Source organism: Micrasema longulum, unplaced genomic scaffold (genome assembly GCF_059751315.1).
Source record: "Micrasema longulum isolate JH-2025_06_02 unplaced genomic scaffold, ASM5975131v1 h1tg001627l, whole genome shotgun sequence".
In the NCBI taxonomy this organism is placed as follows: domain Eukaryota; kingdom Metazoa; phylum Arthropoda; class Insecta; order Trichoptera; family Brachycentridae; genus Micrasema; species Micrasema longulum.
The window spans coordinates 24,783-46,878 of record NW_028278808.1 but is presented as its reverse complement, the minus strand read 5'-3'; the positions used below and the strand labels follow the sequence as shown (position 1 = coordinate 46,878).

Sequence of the window (22,096 nt, the reverse complement as noted above, 5' to 3'; positions counted from 1 at the left end):
AGGTAGCCTTTGTTGAGTACGAGAGATACGTTCCTGACGGAATCGTACTCAAAGGGTCACCTATACTTCAGTGGCGAACGGTGATTTGATTTACAGGTAAGCTACAAAAAAAAATCATTTATTTGTACCTACATAATAGGTACATGATATAATGTATTTCTTAAATATATATATATAATTCCTCTGTACGTGTGATGTCACTAAACTCCTAAACGGCTCAACCGATTTACGTGCGGTTTTTTAGAGAAATATGAATCTTTGCGCTGTGCGTGTTCATAGATATTACAATCTACAATCTAATACAATACAAAATTTAAACATACAGATTACACAAACATCACTCGGTCAGATTTAAAATTTACACTAAAAATGCATTATGTAACTTAGTAGACATTATCATAATAAATATGTACATCTCCCTTCCCCTCCCTATCCTCTCTTCAAGCATTCTTGTCCTAATCCAGCCCAATTTACAATAACTTACTGTTCTTAAAAAATATATTTAAAAATTCTTTGATTACTGAAAAATATTTACAAGTGTATGAAAATAACATTTTGAAATGTATAAACTTATATATATTTATTTGATATGTAATATATTTTCTTTACTAAGTTTGTATACTTTGTGGAAATCTATTATTAGTTCTGAGTTTATACACAAAATCTGTTTGTTTACTATAAATATGTATGTAGAACTGTTGATTTCTCAAATAAAATAAAATAAATAAATAAAATAATATGTAAAAAAGAAGTAAGGAGCATAGATTTTTTATTCATCGATCTACCGGGGTTCCATTTGAGGAGATGCATTTAACAAAATTAGAAAGATGTTTTTTTTTTGTGTATAAAAAAAGTTTTTTTTTTAAATGTTTACAAACAGCATTTGTAGATCTCAATCAGATTATTTCCATAAATTCCTTGTAATTACTACCCATTTATTTCTTTTTACTGGATTTTTGGTAATGCTAAAATAATACTCAATTCAATACATTTAAAAAAATCGTATTCCTACATAAGTACACCCCTCTGTTGGTGAAAAGACCGGAGTTTGACGTTTGCAAAAACAATGCCATATTTGAAAAAATATTTATTTTATGTTTTGGAATTCAACCATAAACAAGTACCTAATTAAATTCAATATTTGAATATTAATCATTTTTAGTTTTGGAATTTAATCACAAACAAGTACCTACTTATCAATAAAAAAGTATTTTTCCAAGGCAAGCCAACGTTCGGGCAGGACAACGTCTGTCGGGTCCGCTAGTATACTATAAATTGCTATTTATTTTGTGGTTCTGTGTGATACAACAACTCTCATCTAACAAATCAACTCGAACGACGTAACAACTGGCCGATTTGTTCTAGAAATAAATATTGCCAAAAACGGCCGCGTCGAGCGCCGCATGTGTTGCGAGTCATATGTCTAGAGTATAATTTCAAAGAAAAATAGTCCTTAAGAAATAATGTTTGAAATACTGTTTTCCAAATTGAGAATCTTCAAAGAATTTATGTAATCTGCAAGTTTTCTCTAAGAAAAAAATCCTGCCACTGGGTTTAAATTGTTTAAAATATAGTACACTAATTTGTATGAAGAAATAAGCTGGAGTAATCGGCTAGTTCCTTGCCTCATTGCTGGCGCTGGGCGTGCTTTATTAATATTTTTATTTATATTTGGAGAAAAATACAAATAGTGGCATTGATTTATAATAGTTATTATTTGTTTGTTTTTCTGTAAATAAAGTTACCGTAAAATATTATTATGGGTACTCAAATATAATGGTAAGCTGCGTATAATCGCTTATAAATACGGTGCGCCCCTGCTATACTTCCACCATAGCATAAAGGCAGCTATTTGCAGAAGTTGAATTTTGAGATATGACGCTTTTTAGTATTTATCAAATTTACGCAAATTATTAAAAACTGTTAGTAATCGTAGCCAGGCTCTTTGTGGATCTGGGCTTGGAAGGCGAAAACTATCTACGGGGGACCCGTCACAATAGATCTTGACAGGTCGCAGTGACGTCAGGAGCTTGCATAACACTGACTTAGAATAAGAAATCAAGTCAAAATCACAGGATGTCAATCGTTTCTAAGTATAAAACAAATGTGTCATATCTACACTGATTTTTGCTAAGAATCATCTCTTGATACTGTTATTCCCATTGACATAATATTTATATTAAAACATAGACGCGCCCTATAGATTAAAATATTTTTTAAAGTAGCGACACGAAAATGTACTCATAGTTACAGAGTTTGTTTTTTAATACCAGCGGTGCTCTCGCGGTCGTAAAAAACACTTTATTTACATACAAAATACACGAGATAAATGGTTTTTCCATAGCCGCGGCTGCGAGAGCGTTTGGAATACCACCCCGGGGCTGCATTCAACTTTCATCGTGCATATGCCACCGAAAATTGGACGATACTAGTCACCGTGGCGCAGTTGATTAGACTGATTGATTTCCGCCAACTGGCGGAACTGCAAGAAAAAAATCCAAGAAAGATGTTTTTCTCAATTGGTCTGGGCGTTGTGGTGTATTTTTAATTACCTTCTTTCATATAACTTCTATCCCGCCTGCTGACAAGCCTCAAAACAGAGGCTTAGCGGGCTATTCCTTTAAAAAAGATAACTTAAAAAATACTAATTTTTAGTACATAAAAAAGTTTGTATTTTAACGTCAACAATCAACGTTTTTTTCATGTGGGTCACAATCAGATACTTACCTTAAATTTCTTGCTATTTCGACCCATGTTGTCACTTGATTTAGAGAAATGCAAAAATAATATTAAATCGCATTTATTATATTTTAAAAACGTATTCCTATCAGTGCAGCCCTGAAAATTAGAAGAGCTTAGCAATTGCGCCGCTAGGCGTAGTTTGACGTATAAAAATAGTTTATTTAAATTTATATATTAATTGTTTTAAGCTTTGTCAATCAAATGTTTTTCACAATGTTAATCCAAAAGGTTTTTACACACTTTCATGACACAAGCAGGCATTTCAGTTTCGATTCTTAAAGTAGCTGGCGGTCGAAGAACGACTAAATACGCGTTGGGCGTGACTGAGCGTTTGGACACGAGTTATGTTAATTATTTCTGAGGGCTCAGGGCATCTCTATGTGATTTAATATGTCGACGATTATTCCTAAAAAACTTAAAAACATAAAACAATATAATATCGTTTTTCGCACTGAAATATTTTTTTATTGCCGTTTGCTTGATATCAAATGGTTCCAAATTTCTGGTAGAGCATTACAATATATTTAATTAATTTTGTGATTTTTGTCGAAAAGCTGCCTTTTTGCTTACGACTTGACGGCAGTAATATGCGAACAAGAATACATTATTGACAATTAAATCTTATATTATTTACTAGAAGGGCCTATTCAAGTACTTTTACGGGCATTTTTTTTTGAACGAGTACCGATTCCACGTCCATTTCTTGACAATATCGAGGCTTTACTGACAGAATGCATTAAAGAAAGTCATTAAAACAAGTTGCGGGATAATCGTATTTAAAGTTTTTTTTATTCTTTCAACGCATTATTTGTCCCACAATTTTCTTTTGTTTCATTTTTTTCTAAAGCTTTAAAAGAGTAACCTTTATCCTAAGCATGGCATAAAATTTTAAATCAACATCTTACACCTATATTTGAAAATATAATAAAACATCCTCAAATCCAATGTTCAACATTACCCGCGTATTATGAAAAATATTAATATGTTTACATTAGTTTCTTAATGAACTTTTGTTGTTTCCGCAAAACGCAATATTTGTAATGAAACGAAAGTAAACGGACTGTTTTATATTGACTAGTATTATTTGCCTGCAATTTCACACACTTGACCTTTTTAAATCGCAATATTTAGGTAACTATGTAAATTCACAGCATAATATACACGCAATCTTAAACACAAATAATGAATATCTAGGTACACAATTGTAAAACACGTTATGTATTATTTATTTATTTTATATTAACAATTTTACATATAAAGGTCTGACTTCACCAGCATCTGCTTTACATGCAGAAGATTTTCATTTATTTTTTATTATACATACGGCCCAAGCCCATTACAGCAGTTATATGAAGAAACATATTATGTAAAAGAAACTGAACAAAAAGAATACAATATATATTGTTTTTAAATATATATATGGACACCTGTATTTAGTAGCCTTACGTGTCGTGTACAAGGCTAAGGTACTCGGAACAAATCGTTTTTGTCTGGCTTGGAAATGGGATGTTCGATCACTGATTTTGGTTTATTACCTTTATGAGTCCAATCACCATTGTTGCAAAGTCCAAGAACAATGGCGCGTGATTACTACTTTTAACGACAGTGTCTGTTAAGGATATTCCATCTTTCCTGTATTCTGCTTCAAGGTTATGGCGTTGTAAATTGAAAAATGGGCACTGAAATAACAGAAGTTCGATACTATGTGAAGAAATATCATCGCATGGTCAATAGTCATCATTCCTTAATTTAAACCTATATAGGTAACTTCACATAGCTCCGTGTCTGGTAAAAATTTGGGTCGTTTCGAAAGTACTTTGGTGATGACGACGGAAGTTTGCTGCATCAGCCAGCGTTGGGTTTAGTGATTTTACCTGGAAAAGAAGCGCGGTAATGATCCTCCCAACGCTGCTGCGTATTTTGTTTTATACAGCGTTTAGCAAAGCTAAGGGGAAATTCTGAGAAGAAAGGTGCCGTTCTTTTACAAGTTGCGGCTCTTGCTCGTTCATCCGCTCTCTCATTTCCTACGATACCAGCATGTCCTCTTATCCAGCATATTTGAATAATCATCCCTTTGATTTTTAGATGCTTAATTTTACTCTGAATATCTACATTTAATGGATTTACCGACCGAGTACCAGTTATACCCCGAACGACAATCTGATAATATTTTTGCAATAACCCATTTCTCTGGTGGTTTTTTAATAACCATTCGAGAGCTTCTCGTATTGCGAGTAGTTTAGCCTGAAAAACTGAGCAGAAATTGACTTAATTTAAATACAATATATTCATAAACACAATCAACATATAAAACTTCAAGATAAGCCGTGCAAATCCATCTTCATCGCACACTGTTAATCGCCAAGAGGTCTACGAAAATCCTGAAGATCAATCCCGAAGAATTCCAAGTTGTGTGACGAATTTACCAATCTGCACATTATGGATATTGAGGCATAAAAACAAATGTTGCTCTTGGAAGATTTTGACTTCTGGTGACACGGTTGAGCACATGAAAAGAAATTGATTGTAAGAGAGATTATATTCAACTAAAAGAGAAGTACACATATAAATATATATTTATTTTAATATGATTTAATTTATTTTATTTGTCTTTAACAATTCACCGCCTGTTAAATTATATGTAGATCTTCGCTGCTTCGACAGCGTGTTCAAAACATTATTAAGAGGATATTCAACCATAATAACCAGAACTAAGGCAGCAATGAAGGACACCACAATTATCCCAAATGCATTGAGGATCTGAAAACAATAAACAATATTATTTTCCTGTATCCAGGCGAATGAAGAATACAGTTATGTGTGCTCCTTGCTCGCAACAAACAGGATGTACAGTTCTTGGTAACAAAGGTTTTCGATTTATGCACGGGGAGCGATTTGGCTCCTCTACACCGATCAGCTGCCGGTCCTCCAACCGCACAAATACCTATATACATATTATACAACAATGTTTTATATGATAACCAAAAAACTGTGCAGATATAAAGATAAATAATAAATTGAAGACATGCAGAGATTGTTCCTAAACTAGCACTTGAAACGTATCACCTTATCTTTCATATAAAAAAGCATGTTGCGTTACTGCGTTGGTAGGCCTGGCACCTGGGCCTCAATTATGAACGCTATCATCATCTGTATATATCGAGACAGTATAATTTACTTCTGTACTATCTGTATCTTCCTCGGTATTTTCTACCTACTTGCAATCTCGACATCATATGATCGAAACGAACCAATGACTGACCGCAAAAATTAGTCCGCGTTCCTTACTTAATTAACATTTAAAATAGTTCTCATTTATATTTTAAATACTGTGATAGAAAGTACCTACTTCAAAGCGATTATAAACTCCAATAAATCCTGAGTCAAGCAAAAAATGCTCGCTTGAACATGATTTTTAAAAGACTTTTGACACTTGCTGAGACGGTATGCTTTATATCGTCTGTATTTATTTACCGAGCAACTACAAAACTTGCTCCTTTAACGTCTCGATACGTACACTCCGAAAAATAGTAAAACAGACGGAAAAAATATAATAGCTCAATTTATTGTTTACATTGGTAACATTTTACGGCTAGATGCCTAGATGCCTAGGTGTCTAGCCACCGCATCTAGCCACTTGTTTCGAAACTGACAGTTATGTCAGAATTTAATTCGACTTCAAAATTTACTTATTTCTCTCTCATATTTTCAATAGGCTTTTAAGAAAAAAAGTGCCAACTTTAAAACGATTAAATATTAAAATAAAGCATAATTAAAGGAAAAATTGCTCGGTGGAACTAAATTTTTGACATTTTGATGCGTAGATAAATGTATAGAGGGGTTCTAGACCCGTCGGTATAAACCGGTGTACTTATATCAAAACTTGATGGTGGGGGGATCGGTAGTTTATCTTTGTAATCGGTCGGGAGAATTTTATCTTCAACTATGACGTCATACTGAAGCTGTGTCATTTTAGAGCGTAGATATGTGTACCGTGACGTACGCTTCCCCTTGTTTCATATCGATGTACCAACCCAAAACTTGAAGGAGGGGGGGGTCGGTAGTACATCTTTGTAATCGCTAGAGAGAATTTATCTTCAACTATACCGTCAAGGTAAAGGTATGACGTCTTTATTTTCCCATCATAATACTCACTTACAGATTCAAAAACTACTCGTACTCAAATGAAAGACATAACCCCTACAATACATGACATACAAATAATATAATCACTAGATCCTCAACACAAAGACAACTTAAACAAATACAAACTAATAGCACTTTCGGACAAGGGGATTTTGAGTATTATTCAATTAAAATCTATAATCTACTTCCACTATCTATTGAAACCATTAGTAACGAGAAAATGTTCAAAAAGGCTATAAAAAAGGGACAGTTGAGATAGAACGGATTGTCTTATTTTTCCAAACCAATATTGAATCAACCGCTCCACAAGTGTATAGCTTATGTTAGGATTTTGTTCTTTCATTGTGCGATTTTTAATATAAATAATATAGATGTACATAAATTAATTATAAACATAAATACGCAGTGTTTAAAACTGTCGGAACATTTTGTTAATTATATCTGTTTATTAAGTTAGTCTTCTTTGTTTATTCTCAAATGTAAAAATATTTCATAAAAGTATATTGTTAAGTGTCCTCGGCACGGGTAACCCCAGTGAGGTCACATTACTTTTATTATTAATCATTGTTTATAATGTGAAATAAAAATTAATAAATAAATAATAAAATACACAGTTGAAACATTACATTTCATCGAAATACTAAAAAAAATCATTATTTTTATAAATCTCTTTTTTAATTTATCTATCGGATGATTTGCGACTTCAGAAAAAATATTATTTAGGCATCTTAAGTGTTCTTTTACTCTAATATTAAAGTTTCTTATACTCTAATATTAAAGTTTCTTTTAGTTTTTCCATGCTACATTGAATCGCAATCATTACAATTCAATGAGGAAGTTCAGTGGTTTTTTTAATTTTTTTTATTTGTTAATAGACTGTTAAACTAAGTCAATAATTTTTTTTTTTAATTTTTATATTTCGCATTATCGGTGCTACGATTTTTCAAATTTTTGTATTTCTGAAATAACTCCGCGTGTAACGTCAGAGGTTAATTTTCGCTTATTCTCATTCAGTTCTTCCCATTGGTCCAGAAGCAACAAGCAGACCGGAAATCTTCCATAGCTCTCAGATCATAGGTTGATTCACATGAACCAGTGACGTCATTTAAAGTAGTGCGTTTTTATCAAAATATTTTTTATTATTTTTTCTGTCATTTTCAAGAAACTTTGGGGTACAATTTAATGCTCTAATTTTTACCACGCGTAAGAAAACATTTTTTTGTATCCAATTTCCCGTAGGGCTGAAGTTCCTCATTGGTATACGCCAGATTTATTATGTTTAGGGACTTTGTCTTCGTGATTTTTTAACCATGTTCCCAAATTATTAGTTGAGTAGAATGCAGGTTTAATGTTTTTAAAAAAGCAATGATATGATAAGTGTCCTCGGCACGGGTAACCCCAGTAAGGACACATTATTTTTATTATTAAATTTAGTTTGTAAGAGAAAAATTATGGATAAATAAATAATCGAGGCCCTGGTATTGAAAGTGTCAAATGTTGCAAGTGCCCATACTGCGTTTGGAGCGCCAACTCAATTCGCTATGCATCACTGGGTGTGTATCAGTGGCGAGCCGTGCTTTATTTTATAGGTAATCTATTAAAAATGTTCATTCATTTGTACTACATATAAGTACTTACATAACACGTAAGTAATGTAATTATAAATGACTATTTTTTTGTAATTCTGTGAAAATCAACTCAAACAACAGTTATTATTAACCACGCGATAAACGTAGTTTTATTCTACACTATTTTAATACAATACTTGCACAAAAGTTTATTGACAAATACCACAGTGACATTCCGCAGGTATTTTCATTATGATCTGTCATTGACAGTATTGTCAAGACTTGAGCACTGGCCGATTTCTTTTAAAATGAATAATGCCTAAAACGGCCACTGCGAACGCCACCTGTCCTATGTGATACATAATATGTCAACGGTATCCCATCAAAGAAAAATAGTCCTTCGGAAATAATGTTCGAAATACTAGTTTCCAAATAGAGAATCTTCTAAAAATATTTGTAATCTGCAAGTTTGTTTTAGTACTAAAAAAGCCGACTTGGGTTAAAGACGAAAAATACAGTGTACTTTTTTGTATGGAAGAATAAAGCTAGGGTTTCCTAGGAGAGCGGTGCCCGTATTTTAACGGCCGTAGTGAACGGTGATGCAGTGGACAGCCGTCGTAACGTCGACTAGAGAGTGGTTTCCTAGGGAAACGGTGTTAAATGGTGTTGATAATACCGTTTTCCTAGGAAACCACACTCTAGTCACCGTTACGACGGCTGTCCACTGCATCACCGTTCACTACGGCCGTTAAAATAAGGACACCGCTGTCCTAGGAAACCCTAGCTTAAGCTGAGGTAATCGGCTAGTTTCATCGTTCAGTAAGAATGGACTGGGCGCTGGCGCTGGGCGCGCTTCATAGATATTTTTTTGTAGAAAGATATAAACGGTGATTTATAATAAATGACAATTACTTTATTTTTTTTCCCATAAACATAATTACTATAATTCATAATTATTTAAAGTAAAATATTATGGTAAGCTGTGCATAACCGCTTACTTTGACGATTCGCCCCTGGTGTGTATAGGAAATTATGATGATGTTGACTCTACATCGACACATATTACAAATTTTGAAGTTATTTTTAAAAGGCACTTATTATTTCATTCCGAGTTGTTCCTTTGTCGTATTTTAAGTAAACATATCTTAAAATTCAGTATTTATTTGACACTCAGTCCGTGTGAGAATAAATAGTACTGGGTGTAATTTATTTTGGTCAACAACAATTTGAGGTTATGTCATTGGACATAAGTAAATAGGAAGCATCACATAAATGGTTCCTTAATAAACTATCGTCAGGCTTCACAGTGTAGTGGCTAACACATTGCACTAGACTCGAGGACCAATGTTCTATTCCTGGTTTTATTTGCATGAATTATTTCTTTAAATATTAATTGTCAAGGCCACAATTACGCACAGATTATCTAGACAAGATCTCAAACCATAGAATTAAGAATACTCCAGAAGGAGCGTAGAATCATATTTGAATAATTCCCCCACTGTGCCTCACTTTCGCCGCGCGCATTTTTGATGCCGTCGCGTAATGTTGCGCGATGGGAAAAAATATAATTATAACACAAATGTAAGATTTTAAAAAAGCAATCTGTTAATGTATCTAAAATTTTATTGGGCACGCGGAAATATTGATTGACACAACAGAGTAGACAAGTAAAGGGTCATTTAATGAGAGTAATTGAATTAATGAATTTTAAACTTAAAATATGAAACCAAATTTATTTTACATATAACGGATATATTTATATCATGTTAAATAATATTTGATGTTTTAAAAATAATGTCGGTCAAATGTCCGCCACAGAGTTGTTTAATCCGAGGTCCAATTTCCATTAGTCCTCTCATTAGATGAGCAAAGTAAGTAAAGTAAGTAAAGAAATGTACATTTTGTTTCTTCGATAATCTGACAGATGGAAAAATAATTCAATTTTTAAGTCATGCATTTGCTGCTTACACATTCATTTGCTAATTACACATGAAATGTGATCCCATCTTGTTTCTTTAGATCCTAGCGGTATTTCTATATTTTAAAAGGACACAACACGGCCCAGTTGACTTCAAATCAGGAGTTGCGTACTGAGTGACGTCTACAAAGAAACTAATGGGTCAAAACGTAAACCTACTAATTTATGAGTAGTTAAGCCGCCTTCTGTTTGATGTGCGTATGCGGTTTCTGGATTATTCTTAATTCTATGTCTCAAACATTGTTTTTACTGTTAATTTATTTTTTTGCGCCACAAAAGGCCAGAAGGCCCAATTACAGTGGAATTAGATCACAGAACACCCAGGCTTGAGAAAAATCACATAAAATTTTTGTCCTCGCCGGGAACCGAACCCGGAACCTTCCGAGTGAGAGTTTAATCGATCTCGGGAAAGCTGGGAAAAGAGCTAGTATTATGTAAATCTAATAACTTGTCGAATACGAATTCACACTTACAATTGCATTTCCTTCATAGTACATGTGTTTATCTCTGAACGATGTAAGAATGTAGATAAGTGTTGGGTTCGACAAGTAAACACAGTATGTCAATCTTGACAAAGGTATCCAAACATCCTTGGACATAACTCTTCCGAAGGTACCTGTGAAATACATCAATAAAATTATTCTACGTATGTGAATTTTTCCTGTTACCAACATTACTTATTTTTTAATTAGACAGAAGAACCTACTTAATTTACCTACATTCAGTAAAACCTCGTTTACAGGTTCCTCAATTTCACGCCGAAATGTCAAGGTCCCATTTTTTTCCACACATTCTCATTAAAATATCCCCCCAATTAACGTTTTTTACGTTTTTCATAACCCCTACGTTTTACGTTGAAATTTTTTCGAAACTCATTCGATCTTTCAAGACACCAAGCTGCGCGCCGCCGCGTGAATGGAGAATAAAATCGAGATAAATAAAAAATGTGTAAATGATTATCTCACTAAACTCAAAGTAGGTGTAGTGTCATTGTCCATTTTGTTCAAGTGTCTAATTTTGACATTTTACTATATTGGGACATGCAGTTTACGCATGTTTAAGAAGAATAAAGCCTTTACAGCAATAAATTACGATTCAGAAAGTTTAGTAATTTGGCAAAAGAAATAATATTTGAAGTTATAAACATAAAATAAGTACTAGTCATAATATATAAGTCACTCACCAATACCGCGTATACACAGACTAGGAAACGATTGTACCTCTCATATCGGCATTTTTAAATCGAGTCGCTGTGATTTCAAATCATCGATTATAAATATTTAATGAAGTTCTGTAGTAACGATTAACGAATTATTTGCAAAAGCTACTTATGCTAATGATCTGGTATTTATTCATTTTATATTTTTTATACATCTTTTGTATGCTGACACACATTCATGTATGTATATATATTTCTTGTTATTTTTCTTTTTCTTTTTATACCCATGTTTTAATATTGTTTTTAATTTGTTGGATATCTAACTAACTCATTATTTTGAATATTTTTTATTGTAAAAGGCACTTGTGCCGTATAATAAATCAATAAATAAAATAAATAAATAATATGGAAAGAAGAGAGTTTAAACAGTTATCATAAAATTGACGAACAATTTTGCCGCGATGTAAGTGACAGTTGAGATTCTATGGTGCCATACTAAAAAAAATGATACCATATAAATAAAATTTCCCAATATTTAGGGAAAAAAACATTTTATGCAAATTTAAAATTTTATTTTCGTGTTTTTAAGGTGTAGTACCAACCTACATAAAATTAATAAACATGTTTTTTCTAATTCAATAAAAAAAACACATTGTAGTTTTGATTGAAAAAATACAAAATATTTTAAATGAAATCATAGGTAAATATGAATAATCACCAATTATGACCGTTTTTACAATTTTTTTGTATCTCTCTTGAAAAACGCAAAACAGGGGTTTTACTGTAATTTTATTGACAAATTTAAATTCCTTAGTACAGAATTTCCCGGTAATACACTATTGGCATATCATACTGTCGCCGTTTACCTACCCTAACCATAAAAATGACAGTTTCGGGTTAAATATGCCATTGAAATCGTAAAATTATGTACGTTAAGAGGCAGACGTCACCACGTTAACGTAAAAACGCTGCGTAAATCCGAATTATTTGTTTTGAACTATCTGACTTTATATTGTTATATTTTAAAATGGTAAAAAAAAACATGTAACGGTAGCCGTGTTTTTCAACGTTTAGCATTTTTAGATAGGTACAGGGTTCTCCTATTAAATGTCAGGAAAGCTCGTTGACTTGAACTCGTGAAGTCACGGGCGATGTAATTTCTCAATTACAAAACATTAAAAAATCATAGCGGTGATAATACGATACATAAAAGTTAAATAAATAAAAAAATACTAAGTTTGATTGACGGGTTCGATTTCCGACATGGTTGATGTGAAGTATTTATTAAAAAGGTGTTTTCACACTAGAATATTTCATAGTCCCTGGACTGGTACCTAAGACTGATCATCTTACGTAACAAAAAAATGATCAAGATACGCTGCTATTGGTGTACCAATGCAGTGCCCTCTGCACCATTAGGTGCGGAAAGGCCAACGATGATGATGATGATGATGAAGTTTGATAGTCTATTAACAAATGATAACAAATTAAAATAATGATTTGCAATCTTTTTTTAAACCGAATGAAAATATTATTACTATTTTATGACTGAATTTATCCTTTTTGACAATTACAATAATTTAATCTTAGTTTTGTCTCTAAATTAAGCTGTAACATTAGTTTAATTAAAGACCCCGCTCATGCCTATTAGAAAGTAGATAAAATAATAAAATGACTAATCAGTAAATAAGGTCAACACATCTTGTTAGAAGACCTTAACAAGTTTCGAACTTTTCGACTTTGTAGTTTTATATTACTATCCCTGATCTTACTAGTGTCAAATTCCGAAGCATAAGCAAACGAAAGCTAAAACTGGGAGAAATCCGAAAAAAATAATGGACATTTTTAATACGTATCACCATTAGTATGGAAAAAACGTGTTGCATTGAATAGAATAATGATTATAGATATAAAAAAACGTTTTTAATGTAATTCAAAATATAATATGCATAAACATAACATTCGATGTAAGTTAAATTGGTTCTAATTCATCCCACAAAGTATTATTGTTTCACCCCTTCTATTCAGACTTTTTTGTGGATGCCATTTATGTATACATATTATTGTTGACAATAATAGAAAACATGAAATAATATAAATTAAAGAGTTTACACTTTAAAAAAAAATCTCAATAGTCTTTCAGACCCTTTGTAAGATTCGTCTTTGTTCTGTTGTAATGAATGTTAGATTAAAAAAATAATAATATATTAATAAATTTCATAAAAGGTACATGTTTTAAAAAAAAATCTATACATATCTACTTTTATACATCTAGTAAATGTTATCACTGTAACTCTCCAAAAAAAGAGACTAAAGCTAGGGTTTCCTAGGACAGCGGTGCCCGTATTTTAACGGCCGTAGTGAACGGTGATGCAGTGGACAGCCATCGTAAAGGTGATTAGAGAGCGGTTTCCTAGGAAAACGGTGTTAAATGGTGTTGATAACACCATTTTCCTAGAAAACCACACTCTAGTCACCTTTACGACGGCTGTCCACTGCATCACCGTTCACTACGGCCGTTAAAATACGGGCACCGCTGTCCTAGGAAACCCTAGCTTTACTCTTGTGCTTGGAGAGTGACTTACACTGTTGTAGTTGTTTATTTATAAGAGTTTATATAATTTTGAATATACGAGTAGGTATATGAGAGAAAAAAATAAAAACATAAAATAATAATACATTCATACTAATAAACATTTAATGCAGTATTTACATGTGTTCAAAAACTTTCTTTAGATTTACTTCAAATTTATTTATTGATATATTATTTTTAATTGTTTTTAGTTCATTCGGGAGATTACTATAATTTTTTACACCTTTGAAGACAAAGCTATTTTGACCATGACTTGTGTGGAATTTAGGAATTTTAATATTATTTTGGTATCTGAGTGACTTATTCATCTCAAATTCTTTTATTTTTTCTTCTTTATAAATTTGTATTATGGAATTTATTTTATAAAGAGCATGAATTTTTAAATAATCAAATTATTTTCGAATACTAACCAGCGTTATCAGTGAGACAAGCAATTATTAGCCAAACCGATGCCAAGGACCAAGCCACTCTGGATGTGGATGTATAAAACATGCTAAAGGGAATACTTATATCTCTGGTGGATAAACTGAACTGTGCGAAACAAGTGAAGAGCCCATACAGGAACCAAATGACGAGAAGCCAAAACTGTAAAAAAAAAAACAAATTATACCTGTTTTAATTCAAAACTAACTCAAATCACGGCCTATTTAATAATACACCTATTTTTTACTTTATTTCTTTATTTTATAAAGCCATTTGATAAAAGTTGACAGAGAGAAATCGTTGAAAGTTTTATCGGAGTATGGAGTGAATGGTAACCTGACAAGGGCTATTGCGTCACTGCAAGGACAGCTCAGCGTGTGTGAAGGTGAATGGGGTCATTCACATCATGGTTTAACATTCCTAAAGGAGTCAAACAGGGATGTGTAATGTCACCATGGTTGTTCAACATATACATCGATAACTGTATGAAAGAACTGAAATATTTAAGAATGGGAGCAAAAATGAGTGGTGTAACTGCTAACTGTCTTCTGTATGCTGATGATGCCGTGCTTCTTGCTAGCAGCAAAGAAGACAAAAGTCTACGATGCATGCAAGAAAAGCGATTTCCTTATGAATGTTGATAAATCGAAAGTGATGGTTTTTGAAAGGGACGAAAATATAACTAAATGTGAGAACATTGTGAACTGAGATATTTTTAATCAGGTAGAAGAATTTGTGTATCTGAGAAGTATGTTTACTAGGGATGGAAAGACTGAGAAAGATACTGAAAGGAGAAATCTACTTTGGGGAACAAATCTTTATCGCAGGAGGCAAAACTAACAGTACACAATGGAGTTCTAGTGCCAACTTTAATGTATGGGAGTGAAGTATGGAATTGGGAAAATAATGATGAAAGTAGGTTAAATGCTGTCGAAATGCGATCTCTCAGGAGAATTATTTATATTATTATGAATTATTATTAAATTGTATCACATGTTATTATGATTCAATTTATTTTATTATGTATTTTTTTTCTTGTTAATTAAGTTTGTTTTAAAGCTGATTTTATATAATTATGTTGATTTATATGACAAGCATTGTATTAAAAAAATAAATTAACATGCCAGGTACTAATGATTTTTTGTGTGTCAATATAAATCACTCCTTATAACTACAAAGTTATGTTGTCACTTTTGCTGACAAATGTCATTCTAATAAGGACTATAGTACGCAATAGGAAATAGGAATAAAATGGAAAGAGGAAAGGAGGATGGATTTAGGAAGAGAACGGAGATATTTCTTTAGACGTGGTTTAAATAGAGATACTGTAGAGACATCTTTGATACTGGATGGGGGATAATTCCACAGTGGAGCCGCATGGACACGAGAATTAAAACGAAGAGGTAAACCATGAACTGATAAGCGTTGAATTTTTTTACAGAGGTATATTGGAGTGTAAGAACATGGTAAGGGCTATGAAGTACAGTGAACAGAAGTGAGAGGGAGTGATAGACACTCCGCTGTCTAATTTTGAGCCTTAGTTGCCTTAGATAATCAGATAAGTGGCCACAGTCTCTCTTTCCGGCTATTCATGTGCTGTGTAGACGAGTGGTTAGCAGAGGTCGGACAAATGAACGTACTTGAGCAGAAAGCAGCCAGTCCACAATTTTGAAAAAAATATATATTGGTGTTATCGGGTGCAGTAAGGTTAATTCTTTGTTCTGCTAAAAACAGCCGGACCGTTTTCTTACTAAAAACTGTAATAATCACCTTCTGAAAATAGTGTCGATCACAAAACCGGCATTTCTTAATATGCAGAAAACACCCACAGCACTAAAAAAAATCTTACAGTACTTTAAAAACCATTTAAACTGCTCAAATAGATAAGATTCTTGTTTGTAATATAAAAAAACCTGATGTATTCATTGTTTATCATTTGTCAAAGTCAAAAACATTCCAATTGTTGTGTAGATTTAATTATTGACTCTTTTTAAAACTACTACTACTACTACCATCACGCCATTTCTCCGTAGGGGTAGGCAGAGAGAATAGACCGCCACACACGTCTATCTTGGCATACAATCCTAGCCTCTTCCACATTCATACATCTTGTCATACATGCCCTTCGGTTCTGTCTGCTTTTGACATGACCAGACTTAATATTTTGGTTTATCTGATCATGCCACGTCTTCCTTGGTCGTCCTCGTCTAACGTTGCCGTTCATTTTCGCCATATATACTTGTTTTACCATTCTTTCGTCGTCCATTCGTTCTACGAGACCAAACCATCTCAGAGACCCTTTCTTAATCTTATCAATTATACTTGACTCAGATTTACACTCTCGCCTGATTTCATCATTCGAAACCCTGTCATACATTGATTTCCCACACATTCGTCTAAGAGATCGCATTTCAACCGCGTTCACTCGGCTTTCATCCTTCCTCTGCCAGTTCCATGTTTCACTTCCATACATAAGTGTTGGGACTAAAACTCCGTTGTGCACTGCCAGTTTAGCTTTGATTGACATATTTTTATTAGAAATTACTGTGCTTAGTGCTCCGTCCATTTTGTTGCCCGCATTCACTCTTCTTTTTATGCTACTATCTCAGTTTCACTTTTCTATGGCTGGCTGCTTTCTGAATACTTCGTTCAAATGTTCTATCAGGAAGCTATAGAAATGTTGAAGAATTGCTGAAAGAAATGCATACAAGAGGGACTATGTCGAATAATATCAAATTCAAAATATGTCAGTGGTGGAACATTTTAATCAACCTTCGTATATGGAAATTGTCTTGAAATTAAGTACAATATTGCACTCCCCAACATGTTTTCTGGAATAAAATGATTATTATTATAAATGACATGTTTGTTCATTATTTTTAAGGACTTATTGATGGACTTTCTAAGCCCGTTTCTTAAATGAGTTATCAAAAATAGGCAAATATTTATAGGTATACATTGTTCGTTACCTTTCCCTGTGGTATGCTAGTTCTGTGGTACGTATAGAAGTACGCACCGAATACTCCTACAATATAAGGGGAGATTCTCATCCATGGCGGACAGTAAAATATGTCTACAGTTTCAAATACGCTGTGGATGCTGAAAGATAATATGTATTTTTAATAAGATAAAGCACACTCGATACTCAAGAGTTAGCTGGAACGTGGACCCATAAGCCAAAAGTTCTATTTTGAGACATAAGGGTTTTAAGACCCTTTTTAAGAAGGAAAAAAGGAAATTTACTTATGTAAAATTACTTACAAAGGTTGATAATTCATTGCTTTGACAACATAAGCCGTGTATGATATGGATGCCAGACATAATCCAATCCCAATACCTGCAGATGTCTTTATATGCCTGAAAAATTAATCTGAATTAATGCATAAATTATAATATCATTATTTGTTATAGGTTATGGTGGGCAGCCTTGCTGGTGCGCCTGTATCTCGTTATTCTTCCTGCAAAATAGCATCCAAACTGGTTGAATTTTTTTATTGTGAGAACTTACTAATTGTCCTTATGGATAATGGAAGTAGATTGTACACTTATTATAAAATAACAAAATACATTAATCAATCAAATTATAACTATTCTAATCCGATCTCCTGAAGTTGATTTGCTCTTTTTGATAAAAATATGTTAATCACTTTATTTTTTAAGCTAGGCAGAGATAAACTTTATATATCAAAATATGATGCATTTTCATTCCCAGTATTCTGTAATCTAACGATAGGTGAGTTATATTGAGCTACCGTTCGAGAATTTTGACAATAAAATATTGTAGATGTTTTGCTAAACCTAGGTGGTACATAGAATGAAATCAACTTCAGTAGATCAGGGGTATCAAACATTGGTTTTATTATTTTATATAAGGCCGTAAGATCGGTCAATGTTCTTCGTTCTTGCAATTTAGTTAATTTTAGAGTCTAGATTTTTTTTTTCTTATGCTTCTATCAAGTCCTCTCTCTTCCATCATCCTTCCAATGATGAAAGTCCTAGTGCTTTTAATCAGCCGTGGAAGGGCATCTTTTTGAGGATAATTTAGTAGCACATCTTTGGACTATTTTCAGTAGCTAGATGTGTTTAATGAAGTAGAGACTTCATAATTGGTATCCATATATAAAATATTGCAAGGAATAGCTCTAAATAGAGATAGAATTTAAAAAAACTCACCCTTATTAGCCCCCTTAGTTTGACCCTGTACATTGCAATAAAACAATAAATATTTTTAAATAATAGAATCCTCCCTTACAGTAAATAATATAATAATAAATAAATAAATAAATAAATAAATATAATGAAGAAATTAAAAATTTACAAATTCTTCAAAATAAGGCGACGAGGATTATTCTTCTTCTTGCTGTGCCTTTCTTGCGTTAGCTTCCATATGGTTTTGAATTATCTATCCTTACCTCTGTTTTGTATAAATACATTGAACTCCTTAATAAAGATACCAGTATCGAAGATGTCACGAAAGCGATGAAACCGGTCACTGGATATTCCAAATTTGTGGATTAAAGTATCACTCGTCTTTTATTTGTACAATAAATATGTTAATGAGAAATTTGGATAAAAAAAATTGTAATATTATTAAAAGTTTGTATTAGTTCTTAAGATGTTATGAACTAACTTAATAAAGCATAAATAAATAAATAAGAGGGTGAAAGCGCTAATTGATCAAATAAATAAGTGGATGTGTAGACACCAAGTATTTTAAATTTGTAACTTATATTTAAATACAAGTTATTATACCATCCATAAAAGCGTTTGCCGTTAAATAGTGGACAAATTATACTGACACACGGTTTCAGCCAATAGATTTTACTCTCGGCTGAGGAAAGAGTTTGTAAATATTAAGAGAATGCACGAGTCTTGCATGAGTTTACCAAGTTCGATGACATTTAAGGAGAAAGATGAGTTAGGAAGAACATTTTTTGGACAAAAACACAGAAAGGTCCCACCGTCTCTCTCTGTATATTTGTTAATGATAATATCTAATGAATCTGTGGATGAAGGTTGGTTAGATGTTGAAGGTAAATGAGAAAAGTGGTAAAGATGTTTGAGGCATTATTTGAAATATCTTTGACAGAATCATTTTTGCATAGCTTTCTTGCTTTATTTGGAAAAATTGGGGAAGAGGATGCTTGATGATGTAGGGGGGATGTCAGTGGTTCTTTAAGACAAGTTTTGATTATCTCCATATTCCCAGAAAATTGAATAATAATGAAACTAAAAAATCTTATAAAAAAGAAAAAATAACAAGAAATGTTATTGTTACAATTTACTACTGAAAGTGAAAATTTCAGTAATGCGAAATTTAAAAACTTAAATTAAGATCAAAATAATAAAATAAAGATAGATTTGACTTATCTGGGAAGTACTTCTTTACCAGCAACTATTAAAAAACTAAATAAACTCTAAGAACAGTCACAAAAACTCACTAACATGGTAAATGACTGGAGGCAAACAGTGAATAGTGAATCAACTGGCAATTGCAGATTGCAGATTGCAGTTTGCAGCTGTCAAAAAAGACAGAAAATGAAAAAATGCCCCTTTATTCAAGGGCATTTATAAGTTAACAAAAGAGTGGCTTTTAAAAATGGGAAGGAGCCAGTTTGAGCAGCAATTAAGGGTTTGTGTGTGATCAACTTTGTTTTTGTCAGTGTCGTATTTAAAAAAATGTTATTTTGACAAATTTCATGTTGCCTATTGTAACTATTTCACTAGATACTACTCGTTTTCTTTCTTGGGAATATTATAATTCTATGCTTATTGGATTTTTTTCCAGTTTCGTGCACTTTGACAGTAAGGTATTTTACTGTTAATTAAAAGATTTTCACATTTAAATCATCTCTACACATTACTAAGATAAATATGGTGTACCTACCTATATATACAAATAAATAAATGCTGCCTACCTTAGCACAGGTATTTATAGTGAAGAAATACGGTGTCTAATATATTTGGGTATAATTTAATTTGACATAATTGAATTACACCTAATTTTACTTAATTGTACCCATTTTGACTGTTTTGCAAATACAATATACCTATTGTATTATTTACTATAATAAACGCAGAAATTCGGCACTGAACTCAACTGAACTACCTATAGGCAGAATGGTAAATGTGAACGAAACCAATTGGGGATAAATGGGCCTCGTAGTGTAGTGGTGACACATTCGCTCACCATTCTTGAGGTCCCGGGCTCGATTCCTGGCAGAGTGGACGTGTAACATTTGTTTATATGGTAGTTTGACGCTGCAAAATTTGACAAAACGTAAGACGGATCATCTTATTCTTCTTCGTGTTTTATGGTCTTTTCACCTCTCAACTCGGGTGTTATGGCCAATGTCGAGTTTTTAAATTTTTCGTTTATTTACATATTTACCCATGTGTTATATATACAATTTAGTAAGTTAGTATTTAATATTTTTAAAACTTTACATTTAATATAAAAAAATAACATTTTTATTTCTTAACACCATTTATAACTAGATATTTGCATAAAATTCAAATACATGTTTATTGGGTGGGGACAGGAGAATATGTTAGAATATGAATAGACAATGGGATATTAATATCAGAGAGGTCGGATATGAAATCAGGATAACAATCATTTATGGGGCATCCAAAAAAAACATTGTTTAAATCTTCCTCATCAAGCTAACATTCGCAAGTGGCAGAGTCCCGGACATAGATTCTGAACAGGTGAGAACCACGGATCATCTTATCAATATATTTATTTTTTGGGTGATGCCGTGTGTGTTGGATTTGTTCCGACGTTTCGGCTACCATTGCAGGAGTCATCTTCAACGTAAACTGTGTGTTTTGTAGAAAAAGTATGTGTTTATGTACTAGTAATTTATACCGTGTCGCATTCGGCAGTAGGCACATTTCTATTCGTTTTTGTAGTATGTAGTGCTGGGAACTATTTTGAGTTTAATTTAAGCGTCTGATCTGATCATCTTACCTTCCACGTAACAAAAATATATCTAGATGCACTGCAAATGGATTGCCAATGCAGTGGCCAATGCACCACCGGATGTGGATAGGGAGATGATGATGATCATGTTCATATGTTATAACCACAGAACTTACTTCTTTGACAAGTAGAGGAGCGAACTTGCCAAAATAAAGAACTGCATATCGTTTGAAAGGTAATAGGCCCAGGACATGCAAGATAGGTTTAGTCCGGGATATATATTACTGATATATAATAAATTTGTCCACCAGAATTTGGAGCATCGCAGGTCCAGCCTTTCGTTGCTCAATAGCGGAGACGAGCGATGGATCCACTCCCCAGCGGCGTGGGAACCCAATAATATGTACATATAAACTGGTGTTAATCTGCAAAAAAAATCTGAAGTGAATATCATCAGTAAATTCTCATTCCAATCCTAGGGATGGATGATTGGAATGTTCTTGATTGATGTATTTATTGAATATTTCATGATTATGAATATATTATTGGTTTTTTATTAAGT

General features: G+C 32.8%; 1 protein-coding gene across 1 annotated transcript in view; it reads right to left on the bottom strand.

Annotated features, from left to right (window-relative positions):
- Nucleotides 1-4,009: 4,009 nt before the first annotated feature.
- Nucleotides 4,010-22,096, bottom strand: part of LOC148274533 (nose resistant to fluoxetine protein 6-like) — a gene marked incomplete at its 5' end in the record, with an annotated part of 30,192 nt that continues 12,105 nt past the window's right edge. The window contains 6 exons of the mRNA XM_088236973.1: nucleotides 4,010-5,502; nucleotides 10,908-11,050; nucleotides 14,597-14,771; nucleotides 17,579-17,708; nucleotides 17,871-17,966; nucleotides 21,711-21,959. Of these exons, the coding sequence (XP_088093099.1) occupies nucleotides 5,335-5,502; nucleotides 10,908-11,050; nucleotides 14,597-14,771; nucleotides 17,579-17,708; nucleotides 17,871-17,966; nucleotides 21,711-21,959 (961 nt within the window). The remainder of the gene's footprint in view (nucleotides 5,503-10,907; nucleotides 11,051-14,596; nucleotides 14,772-17,578; nucleotides 17,709-17,870; nucleotides 17,967-21,710; nucleotides 21,960-22,096) is intronic.